This window comes from Mesocricetus auratus, unplaced genomic scaffold, assembly GCF_017639785.1.
Source record: "Mesocricetus auratus isolate SY011 unplaced genomic scaffold, BCM_Maur_2.0 Super-Scaffold_100009, whole genome shotgun sequence".
Lineage (NCBI taxonomy): Eukaryota > Metazoa > Chordata > Mammalia > Rodentia > Cricetidae > Mesocricetus > Mesocricetus auratus.
This window is the reverse complement of record NW_024429193.1, coordinates 64503417-64516347: the sequence shown is the minus strand read 5'-3', so window position 1 is coordinate 64516347 and position 12931 is coordinate 64503417. Positions and strand designations below refer to the sequence as shown.

Here is a 12931-nt window from a genome sequence, read left to right as displayed (position 1 = left end):
AGTCTCCTACTGACCTGGCACTATGGTATGTGTCCTAACCCGTATGAGTCATCCACTGGTGGTGTGTTTCTTGTCACCTGGCTTAAGATGTATAACCTATGACTCTTTCCCTTCAGGGAGATGGACAATGGCATTATCTGCTAAACTCTTACTCACTGTCAAAGGCACTGACAGTTACAAAAAGCTGACATGCTCCACCGAGGTTGATTCAGTACCCATGCTCTTCTCAGAGCAGAGAGACTAGATAATTATTTTGTTCCATCTTCCTCATTTTATTCTTTCTCCTCCAATTAAAAAGCAAGTTTTTATGACCAAAGAGAATTTTTTTGGGGGGAAGATCTTATGTTCTCCCTCTTAGCTGGTTCTAGATTCTTGATCTCCTGAGTTTTGTTTTATAACCCAGCCAAGTTCCTTAGACTTCACATGTGATAACAATGACAGCAGTTTCTGTCACCATTGTGAGAGCTTGGTATTTTAGAACTTAAAATTCAGACTGCTTGTCTTGAAGAAGATATTTTATGCAAGGATCATTATTCTGTCCTTTGAGGAAAAATGTTTTCTCATAGGAAACATGAAGAAAAAAGTATGGTTAATGAAAGAAAATGGTGGCATGGAAGGGAAGTTCAGGAAGTCTTGAGGAAGATGGGATGAGGAATCGCTCTGACAGTCCATACATTTGAGATTCTTTCTCTGTGGGGATCATCTCCTGTGAGAAGTGTCACAAAGTGTCTTTCAGATCCTGAGACTTCAGCACGATGTCTTACCAACAGCAGCAGTGCAAGCAGCCCTGCCAGCCTCCTCCTATGTGCCCACCCCCAAAGTGCCCAGAGAACCGTCCTCCTCCAAAGTGCCCAGAGCTTCATCCATCCTCAACGTGTTCTGAGACTCGTCTTTCTCCAAAGGGCCCCGGGCCTCAAAATGTTCTTGAGTCATTCAAGAATTACAAGACAACCATTTTAATTCATTCTGTCAGTTTTCATGCTTCAAAGAATCATTAATAGACATTAGAAAATTGGTAAGATACATATATATGCATATAAATATATATGTGTGTCTCTGTGTGTGTGTGTGTGTGTCAGTGTCTGTGTGTGTACAGCAGATAAAAGTGGAAGACTGATGGTCTGTCTGTGTGTGTGCATGTGAGTTCATGCATGTGTGTGTTTCTGTGTGTACAAAAATAAGATTATGTACTGTACCTTAAGTATTCAGTATAGTATGTGTTTGGTAGTTCTGATAGAAACTCAGTTTGGATGTAGCACGGTCACAGATGGTCACACAAGAGAAGTGAGGGATATTGTGAGTTCATGCTAGTCACCTAAGCATGAACATACTTAGGGCAGGCATGATTTTAGTTCTTCTTCCACCATAATAAACAGTCTTATGGTCATCATCAATGGGGGGGTCTAAATATATACCTAAATATTGTTTGAGATGGCAGTCCTGAAGAAGGTCAGAATAAGGCCAAAGCCCATCACCCTCCCCTATGAGGAGCACATTCAGTTTTCTATCATCACAGAAAAGAAACCTATGCAGGCACCTTGACCTGTCTCCAGGTCCAGGGTTGTCAAAGATGAAGCTGAAACCACAGCTAACATCCTCTGTAATACTTTCCTTCTTTCAGCATATAGGCAAATCTCACCTAAAAACCAGGAATATAAATGTGCCATTGCACCAAAGAGTTGCAATGAGTTGAAGCAGAGCAAAGAACACAAGAGAAAAGAAATATTCTCTTCAGTGAAGAAAGAGAACTCAGATAACCAGTCAGGTCTTACTGAAACTATAAAGACAGGAGAGCCCACTGAGTCACAGAACTCTACAGTGATGATGTCCAGGAAGTGGATATTTCCTATTTTGTAGAGTCCCAGTTGAGCCAGTCATGCATGGATTTGCATTTTGGTTGGGAAATTCTTGGACCTGCCCACTGTCATTCAGCTCTACTTCCACTGGGCTGGGTGGCCAGTCCTATAAAGAGGTCCTTGGATGTATGATTGCAGACTCCTGGTACTCAGGCCTGGACTACTTTGGAGAACCTGGTGAGTGTCATTTCTTGAGTTTGTCTGTTTTCATGCTCTCTTTACAAGTTGCAGTAAATTTAGAGGGGTAACTCTGAGGAGTTCAGTTGTGATCATGTGATGAACAGTATCAACTTAGAAATTTAGGTGTGGAAACAGTGGTCCACTGTGATATGTAGTTTTCCTTGTATCTGGTATGCAGTTGAACACAGATTATTTCTCCTTCGTATGCATCTTTTGGTTATCTTTTAAGACTGTATACCTTAGCAGGTTTCAGGATCTGGAAAGTTTGGAACTTTCCTCTACTCTAAACCACAGACAACCAACTGTGATGTCACAAATGACAAGGGTGACCAGATGGGTACTCAAATTGCTCTGGGCATCAGGACTTGAGAGGACCTGTGTCTCAAAGATGCATCTCTCTGAAAACAGTCTTATTTGTTTCCTTGGAACAAAATGTTTTCTTCCAGGAAAGGCATGTAACTAAGGGGATTTTCAAAGTCTAGCAACACAGATTGCTGACAGGAAAGGGAAAAACCATGCTTCCTTAAAACAGGAGTAGGGGAATTTGTGCGTGCCTAGAGTAAGAAGTGGATCTGATATTCCATCAGTCTTCTCTTTGTGGGTCACCCCTCAAAATTCTCTTGTGATGTTTTTCAGATCCTGAGACTTCAGCACGATGTCTTACCAACAGCAGCAGTGCAAGCAGCCCTGCCAGCCTCCTCCTGTGTGCCCACCCCCAAAGTGCCCAGAGCCTTGTCCTCCTCCAAAGTGTCCAGAGCCTTGTCCTCCCCCCAAATGCCCAGAGCCTTGTCCTCCTCCAATTTGTCCAGAGCCTTGTCTTCCTCCCAAATACCCAGAACCTTGTCCTCCCCAGCCATGCCAGCAGAAATACCCTCCTGTACAACCTCCTCCTCCCTGCCAGCAGAAGTGTCCATCCAAGAGCAAGTGAGTGCTTCAACAGTCATGAGGACCAAGAAAAGACGTGGAAATCTACCTGTTACACTTCCTTAGAAACACTCCCTTCCTCCCATCAAAGCCTGTCATGGATGCAGAAGAATCTTCTCCACCCTTCACCCTCCATGTGTCTGTGGTCACCTGAAGGGGAAGGCATTCTTCCGAGATTGTGCTGCTGTGAAGGGGCTTCTGAGAATGATCCTTCCTCACTGTTTCAGTGTCCCAGATGCTCAGAGTGAAGAGCAGCAGCTTTCCACCCTGTGCACTCAGAGGATGTTTCCATAACTGTCAATAACCTTACCTGGATTGTTTTCACTGTGGTTTCATTTCCTGAATAAAGTACAATCTGGTTGATAGCATTCATGACTTTTTTTTTTTTACTAAAATTCACTTTGTTTCTTTTCTGATATACCCTTTTTTCTTTGTTTTTATTCTTTGAGTCCAGAGTCATTCTGCTGTAATCAGGTTTCAACTGAATTTTGGTTCATAACAAAGATTAATCAATATTTGTTTGCTTGAGAGACACACTATTTCATTCTGTATGATTACAACCTCTCCTTTAGCACATGCTAAGTTAAAATTATATCACATATGAATGTACCACTTATAGCATATATTCTCAGTTGACACTCATGTATTTTGCACTCACTCATCCTCTTCATCTGACATCTACATCTCCTTCAGTATTTGAAACATCCATGCCAACCATGTATTTTTTATGGTATTTTTAACATAATGATATGAATTTTCAGTCATTAGCCTGATAATGACATGAAATAATTGTTCCTTATGACTTGTTATAACTCCAGTAACAAGTGTCACAATTCTTAACCCATTAGTTCACTAGTTATCAGCTTGACTGACTAACTATAAACTATTTAAAATTCTCTACTATTAGGAGTATTTCTGAACTACAGATGGTAGTGCAAGAATATCTATGGCTTCCTTTCATTAGAATCCATGTAATGCTGCTGAATTATATGATAGTTCTGCTTATTGTTTAGTCCTTGCAGGAAACCCCACACTGTTTTACATATTTAATACGTTATTCTACTGTCTCAGAGTCTGTGAGTTTCTGTTCTTTTCCTCCAATCCCCTGCCAGAACTTGCTGGTATTATTTTTATGGCACTCATTGTTACATGGGTAGAATGATTTTCTTGTGTAGGTTTGTTTTTCAGTTCTCTAATACCTAAACATGTTGAACATTCTTTTGTTACTGTTAATTGTAGAAATTCCTAAGTTTGCCAAAGTCTTGTCTCCACATTGAACTAATGCATGACATTTGATTGGCACAATCTGAGGCACCTAATTATTATTAGCTAAATGGTAGTTACAAGTTGCTGATACCACATAGTTTCTACTACCCTCATTACCATCCCTATTTCAATCTGTAACATCCCATCATCATCACCAATACCAACATCTTTACCACAAGCACTACAAGCTATAACACCAACTAGTAATGCATCCCTAAATTATGGCCACCCTAAATACCTACTTACGTGCACCATATCCATGTCCATCACCATTTCCATGACCATCATCTCCAGCATGTCAACATCATCATGAAAAAAACCCCAACAAACAAGTAAATCATTGTTAAATGTAGGAATGTGTTGGTAAGGGATTCCAGCAAAGGAATGTGAGACCTGCATGGATCCTACTGTTGCTTGTTATTGTTTCTATCATTTATTAGTGTATAATCTCATTTTTCAGGACTCTTATTATGATATAACATAGGTTATATCATAATAAAATATTGTCTTAATTGAAGTACTAGAAAAATATTGCAACTTTATATTCAGTCCTATCATTTGACTCACAAAGTTCTTAGAAAATAAGGAATAAAATATACAGGTTGAACTCAGGGTCTAATGACCTTAAAAGATCATAAAACTAAGAGAATCAAATGTTTAATTTATTCTTCATTTTTCTCATGCAACAATGAAACATAAATATGCATTAGCTGAAAAGACCTTTTGTATGCTATTCTTGTGAGTGCACACATGTGTTCCATGTTTCTGGTTTTATAAGTTCATACTTGTAAAAATTGTACTGGGGGTCCCGTTTGTCTGTGGCTGCTGTTCATGGAGTTTCAGTGAAAGTGACTCATCTTGAGTGTCTCAGCCTGGAAATAGGTTCAGCTGCTCTGACTCTGGTGCCAGTGCTGAGAGAATTAGTAGCATCTATTCTGAAAATAATGCAATTATCACATATCATTGCAAAAAAGTCAAGTGTTTCATCATGATATTTAAATATATGTAGATAAACTATATTCAGCCTCATCTGCTGTAGTCAACATTGGAGACCAAAAATGTGGTTCTTGTGTCCTTTAATAAGATGACTTCTTTAAAAATACTGTCATCTTTTATTAATTCTTTGAAATTTCAAAGTTGTATTTCAGTGATATTCATCCAGTGACTTACTGATGACTGTCATCCAACTGCTGCTGAGTCTCTCCTCTTCTCACTCAACTTTGAGTTCTTTTCCATTTGCCACTCTTTGTCCCCATCATATCCAGTTTGTGTAGTCCAACTACTATGGGCCATAGAAACTACCCATGGGTGTGATCAATATAGCAAGGATCTCATCATGGAAAGCTTCTTCTGAAAGCTTTCATTTGACAAAAGCTCCTCAGCTAGTGGTGGGATTTTATACTTCCCTTCCCTTGAATGATGAGTTTTTGTCTGTTTTGTGCTTTCACCTGAATTGTGAACTCTGTGCCAATAGTGATGGGTTCAAATGTTAAATGGTCTGTTTATGTGAAGAAAGCAGTATCTACCACTAGGTCTTATAATCTTTCTGCCAACTCTTCTGTGAGAATAATGCTGAGCTCACACAAGTCTGTCACTCCATGTACTATAGGTCAGGTGACAGTCTTTGTGTTAATATTCCACTGTAAGGCAAAGCTTCTCAGTGTTAGCTTGCAGAGTTAAGAACTGGGAGAGGCTGGTGATACTTTTCCCCTCAGCAGTGCACACAACACATTTTGATATCATGAGCACTGGCCAGCAGGCATGTAGTGTCCAGGTAAGTACCTCCTACATTTCTCCATGTTCTTTCTCTTAAGCATTGATGTCTACCTAATTGGGGTCTTACCATGAAATTCTTGAGTGTAGACAAGTTACAGGCAAAAGACTGTAAGGGAGTGCAATATTCTATGGGACTCCACTGGCTAGCAAGTAAAAAGAGCTAAGGGATCATTGCCACTTAGTTTTGCATTCATTAATATAAGTTACCTACTTATATTGCACCCCGCCAGTTGTAAGTTAACTCCATTAAAATATTTTATGTATGTATACATTTTAATAAGTTTTTAGGGTGCCGGGCGGTGGTGGCACACGCCTTTAATCCCAGCACTCAGGAGGCAGGGACAGGTGGATCTCTGTGAGTTCGAGGCCGGGAGTGGACCGACAGCCTCCAAAACAATACAGAGAAACCCTGTCTCATAAAACCAAAAAAAAAAGCTTTTAGGGTAAATTTAGAATTCCATATCTAAGAAAAGATTATTTTTAACGTTCAGGCCTTTCATTTGACTGTTTAAAATCATTCTCTACATACCCTGATCTACCATGTCCTCTCATATCCCATCACAATGTCTGTCTTCTTTATGCATTGTGTCCCTTTAATTCTTTACACCCTTTGGAATAGGCTATATTCAGAAGAACCTCAGATGTAACTGACGCTGTTGTATTGACATCCCAGCTCAGTATCCAATTTTTTCTAGGGCATGGTAGAACTCAGACATTGCCTAATATGGTTTTTAGGTGTGATTTGCAAATGCGGAGAGTGGTAAGATTCCTACTGACCTAGCACTGTGAATTGTGTAATAAACTTGATGAGCCATCCGCTGCTGCACATTTCTTGGCACATGACCTCAGGTGTATGATGATGATTTCCGTTAGGGAACATGAACAATGACATTCTCAATGTCAAAGGCATTGAGAGTCACAGGAAGCTGACATGCTTCACTGAGGTTGATTCAGTGCCTGCGTGCTACTCAGACCAGAGCTACTACTAGTTAATGGCTATGTTTCATCCTCCTTGTTCTATTCTTTCTCCTCCAAAAATAGAGCAAATTTCCAGGGTCAAAGAGAGTATTTTTCTTTTTTCTAAAATTCTGTGTTGTCTCTCTTATGAGGTTCTAGATTCTCAAATTCTTCTGGGCTTTGTTTTATACTATAGTAAACTTTCTGAGACATGAAAAGTGAGAACAATGGCATTAGTTAGGATTATTAGTTAGATAACTCAGTATTTCAGAATTCAAACTTCAGAATGCCTTTCTTGCATTCTGCAAGTATCATTTCTCTGTCCTTTGGACAAAAGGTGTTTTCACACAAAGAATGTGAAGTATAAGAATGTTTTTTTTAGATTAATGAAACAAAATGGTAATAAAAAAGGGGAAGTCAAGAAATCTTGAGGAAGAGTTGGTGTTGAAGAATAGTCTGATAGTTCATAAACTTGAGATTCTTTCTCTGTGGGGACCATCTCTTGTGAGAATTGTCACATAGTGTCTTCAGATCATGAGATTGTAGTACAATATCTTACCAACAACAGCAGTCCAAGCAGCCCTACAAGCTTCCTCCTGTAAACCCACCCTCACAGTGCCCAGAGACTTGTCCTTTCTTGAAGTGTCTCAGTCTTGTTCTCTCCTGAAGTGCCCAGAGCCCTAGACTCCCTCAAAGTGTTCAAGTGTCAGTCAAGAATTACAAGACACCCAATTTGCTTCATTCTGTCAGCTTTCACGCAACGATGAATCATAAATATGCATTAGAAAATTGGGAATTGATAAATGTGGCTATTTGGCAGATAAATGTTTAAGACTGATGCTCTGTTTATCTGTCCATGAGTCTGTCTGTCGGTCTCTGTGCATGTGCAAGAGTGAGCACATGTATTGTATATTACATGTAGACTATGTGTTTTGGAAATTCTCATAGAAACTCCAGTTGGGGTGTACCATAGTCACAGATGGGCTCAACAGCTCTTCTCACAAGGGAAGTGTGGAAATTTTGAGTATTCAGAGTGATCACTTATGCAAGAACATGCTTAGAGCAGAGGTGATTTTAGTTCTTCTTCCAACATTATAATGAGTCTCATGGTCCTCATCAGAGGGGAGTCTAAATATATACTCAAATATGTTGTTTGAGATGGCAGTCCTGAGGAGGGTCAGGATAAAGCCCAAGCTCATCAGTATCCCCGAAGAGCAGCATATTAGGTTTTATATGGTTTACAGAAAGCATAAAATCTACACAGGACACACAACCTATCTCTAGGCCCAGGGTTGTCAAAGATGAAGCTGAAACCACAGCCAATGTCCCCTGTATTACTTTCCTTCTTTCAGCCTACCAGCAAATCCTACCTAGAGACCAGGAATATAAATGTGTCAAGGCAGCAAGGAATATCAATGTGCTGAAGCAGGACAAAGAGGACACAGGAGAGTGGTAACAGAGAAAAGAAATAATGTCTTTAATCAATAAAGAGAACTCAGACAACCAGGGTGGTCTTACTGAACCTGAAAAGACAGAAGGAGTCACTGAGTCACAGCACTCTACAGTAATGATGTCCAGGAAGAGGACATTTCCTATTTTATAGAGTCCCAGTCAAGCTAGTCATGCATTGATTTGCATTTTTGTTGGGAAATTCTTGGACCTGCTCACTGTCATTCAGCTCTATGTCCACTGGGCTGAGAAGCCAGTCCTATAAAGAGGTCCTTGGCTGCATGACTGCAGACTCCTGGTACTCAAGTCCTGGACTACTTTGGAGAACCTGGTGAATGTAATTTATCGAATTGGTTTGCCTTTGTGGTCTTCTTTTGTGTTTCAGCCAAGTTTTAGGGACTCTATGGTAGATTTTCCTTTCAGTTGAAATTAGTTGAACACAGTATATTCCTGTTTCATATGCATCTTTTGTTGTCTTTTCATAGCCATATCCCTTATCAGGTATTAGAATCTGGATATTCCTGATCTGTCCTCTACTATGCAAACCAGACAAACTGCTGTGATGTCATAGTTACACGGGAGACAAGAATGTGCTGTAAGATTTTAGGGTTCCAGATCATCAGATTTTTTGTCTTGAGACTATTTCTGTGTGAAAATAGCCATGCTTGTTCATGGATAGAAAATATTTTGTCCTTGAAATAGGACTGAAACAAGTAGATTTCCCCAAGTATGATCACACAGATTGATGACAGGAAAGGGAAAAGCCAGGCTGCCCTAAAACAGGAGTTTTGGAATATATGCATGCCTGGAGTTAGAAATGGATCTGATGTTCCATGTCTCCATCAGTATTCTCTACGTGGATCAACCTTCAACACTCTCTTGTAATGCCCTCAATTCCCAAGACCTCAGCACCATGTCTTACCAACAGCAGCAGTGCAAGCAGACCTGCCAGCCTCCTCCTGTGTGCCCACCCCCAAAGTTCCCAGAGCTTTGTCCTCCTCCAAAGTGCACAGAGCCTTGTCCTCTTTCACAGTGCACAGAGCCAAGTTCTCCTCAGTCATGGCTGCAGAAATTCCTTCCTGTGCAATCTTGTCCACCTTGCCAGCAAAAGTGCCCACTGTAGAGCAAGTGAGTGCTTCAACAATCAACATGACCAAGAGAAGAAAAAGAAATCCATCTCACCTACTACCATAGCAGCACCTCCATCTTCCCTTCAAATCCTGTCATGGATGCAGAAGAATCTTCTCCCCGCTTCACCTCCATGTGTGTCTGTGGTCACCTGATGGGGAAGGCATTCCTCTGAGCTTGTGCTGCTTCTGATGTCAAGGGGCTGCTGAGAATGATCCTTCCTCACTGCTTCAGTGTCCCAGATGCTCAGAGTGAAGAGCATCAGCTTTCCACCCTGTGCACTCAGAGAATGTTTCCTTAACTGTCAATCACCTTGGCTGGGTCATTTCCACTGTGTATCATTTCCTGAATAAAGTACAATCTGGCTGATAGTATACATGTGATCTTGTTTTCTAAACCTCACTCTATTTTTTTTTTTTGGTTTTTACGAGACAGGGTTTCTCTGTATTGTTTTGGAGGTTGTGGATCCAGCCTGGCCTCGAACTCACAGAGATCAGCCTGCCTCTGCCTCCTGAGTGCTGGGATTAAAGGCGTGCGCCATCACCACCTGGCTCTAAACCTCATTCTATTATATTTTTATTATTTTAATTTTAAATTGCTTGCTTCATATGTCAATCCCAGTTCCCTCTCCCTCCCCTCCTCCCGCACCCCGACCATCCCTCCCAGCCTCCTACCCTATGGCCACTTCCTTACCATCCTGGAGCCTTCATCCAGGGACTGATGGAAGCAGAGGCAAACACCCACAGTTAAACACTGAACTGAACCCATGGAACCCAGTGACAGACAGAGAGGAGCGATGAGCAAATTAGCAAAGAATGTGCTGGCAAAACCAGCAGAGACAGCTGATCTGAACAGGGGAGAGCTCTTAGACCCCAGACTGACAGCTAGGAGGCCAGCATGGGACTTATCCAGACCCCCTGAGTGTGAGAGTCAGTGAGGAGGCCTGGGCAACCTATGGGGCCCTGGGCAGTGCATCAGTGTTTATCCCTGGCATATTATATTTATGATATGCTCCTGTTACATTGTTTTTAGTGTTTGGTCCCTAGGTTATTCTTCTGTAACCAGTTTTGACTGAATTTTGGGCCATAACAATGATTATTTGGTTGTAACATAATTTGATTTGTGAGACTACAACCTCTCTTTTACCACTTGATGTCTTAAGAGGATTATGCTATACTCAGATGTGCATGCGCCACTAAGGACATATGTTCTCCCTATATGCTCATATATTTTGCACTCACTTGTTCCCTTCATCTGATGTAATTGTTACATATCTCTGTCAGCCTATCTTTGTTATGTTTTTGACTTCAATATTTGAGAGGGTATTTATGACTGTATCTATATTTTTAACATGGTGATATGTAGTTTTATTTTTTAGATTAAATAGCACAAGGATCATCACTGCTCCAGTACATAGGAACATATTTTCTTAACCCATTTATTCACTTGGGAGCAGTTATATTGTATTATTTACACTCCTTATTAGAAGAAATTCTGAAATGTAGATGTATATGCAGGAATCTTTATTGTATACTATATTTGACTTCTTTTCACATGAACTCAAGTCATGCTGGTGAATCGCATGATAGTTCTGCTTTAGTATTATCAGTGTAGGAAACCCCACACTGATGTCCATATTTGATGGGTTATTCTACTCTCTCACATCTGGGAATTTCTGTTCTTTTTCCTCCACTCCTTTGTCAGGACTTGCTATTGTTCTAATGGCACTCATTCTTACATGGGTAGAATGGTTTCTGGTATAGGTTTTGTTTGCAGTTTTCTAATGGTTAAAGATGTTGAACATTTTCTTGTTAATATTACTTGTGGAAACTCATAAGTATGCCAAAGTCTTGTTTTTGGTTCCATTGAACTAATCCATGCTTTTTGTTTGGCACAATCCGAGGCACCTAATTAGCACTGAGTAAGTGATAGCTTAGAACCTGCTGATCTGAATCATTTCCACTATCCTCACTACCATCCCCACTTCCGTCTGCAGCATCCCAGCATCATCCCCAGTACCACCATCATCATAACCACTGCAACACCAGCTAGCACTGCCTTTCTCAACTATCGTTGCCCCCTTCTGTACTCTTACCCCACTAAGAGCACCACATCCATTTCCATCACCAATATCTTCAGCACAAACAGTAACATAAAAAACTCAAAAATATTGTTAAATGTCAGAATGTGTTGGAAAGGATTTTCTGGCTAAGGAATATGGGCCCTGCATGGATCCTCCTGTTGCTTGTTATTGTTTCTTTTATCTGTTAATGTAGAGTCTTTTTTTCAGGGACTTTTTCTTAATGGCATAGATTATGCAATAGCAATATATTAAATCAAAAGACAAAATGAATAAACATTAGAAGCACATATTCACTTTTTTCACTGATTCATGAAATTCCATAGGAATCAGGGTAAAAGTATGTGGGTTGAACTCAGGGTCAATTGTTCTTAAAAGATCCTAAATATAAGGGAATCAAATGTTTAGCTCAGTGATAGAGGACAGTTCACAAGCACCATTGTGTGGGTATTTATGTGTGTGCACACATGTATTCCATATCTCTCGTCTTGAATGTTCATTCTCAGAGAAAGTGTCTATGATATCTGTTCATATTTGGCTGTTCTTCATGGAGATTCAGTAGAACGAACTCAATTTCAGTGTCTCAACCTGACCCTGGCTCTGACTCTGGTGCCAGTGTTGGCAGAATGAGAAGTGTCTACTTTGAAAATTATATAAAATTAGCATATACATTATGAAAAGTGAGGTTTTTCATCACAATATTTAAATATATGTAGATAAGCTGTATTCACCCTCATCCACTGTTCAACATAGGAGAGAAAACATGTGATACCTGCCTTTGAGACTTCCTTGTTTCATTTGATATGATGCCTTCTTTAAGATACCATCTTTATCAATTCTTTGAGAATGTCATATAACACCTTTCAGTGATATTTACTCAGTGTCTTACAAACAACTGTCCTTATCCACCTAAGTGCTTCCCTTCTCTTTCCACCCAACTCTGATTTCATTTCTATTTGCTTCTCCTTGTCCCCATCTTTTCCAGTTTGTATACTCAGGCTATTCTAGACAGTGGGGTCTACTCTGGGGTGTGGTCACTATAGCTGGGGGTACATCATTGAAGAAAACTGCCATTCCTTCTCTAAGAAGCTATCAACTGCTAATAGCTCCTCAGCTAGTGGTGGGATCTCACACTTCCTTCTTTTTGAATGATGAGTTTTGGTCTTGCTTGAGTTTATACATTACTTGTACATGCTGACTCAAGAGCTATGAGTTCAAACTTTTGGTGTTCTGCTTGTGTGAAGAAAACAGTTCTACTTCTAGTTATTGTAATCCTTCTGCCAACTCCTCTGTGAGGGTAATTATGAACATACAC

The 12931-nt window shown here is 40.2% G+C and overlaps 1 protein-coding gene across 2 annotated transcripts; it reads left to right on the top strand.

Annotated features, from left to right (window-relative positions):
• The first annotated feature begins 1954 nt into the window (after positions 1-1954).
• On the top strand, positions 1955-3328 carry LOC110342787 (small proline-rich protein 2D). Of its 2 annotated transcripts, none has more exons than XM_021233116.2 (2): positions 1955-2033; positions 2673-3328. In XM_021233116.2, exon 2 carries the CDS (start codon positions 2692-2694, stop codon positions 2962-2964), a length of 273 nt encoding a protein of 90 aa, XP_021088775.2. In that variant the 5' UTR covers positions 1955-2033; positions 2673-2691; the 3' UTR covers positions 2965-3328. The 2 variants fall into 2 exon arrangements, with proteins under 2 accessions (XP_021088775.2, XP_040607447.1); XM_040751513.1 differs by lacking the exon at positions 1955-2033 and adding an exon at positions 2377-2487.
• The last annotated feature ends 9603 nt before the right edge of the window (positions 3329-12931 follow it).

Bases quoted from the DNA above. Each gene is read 5' to 3' on its own strand.
- LOC110342787 (XM_021233116.2), top strand. From the start codon at position 2,692: ATGTCTTACCAACAGCAGCAGTGCAAGCAGCCCTGCCAGCCTCCTCCT.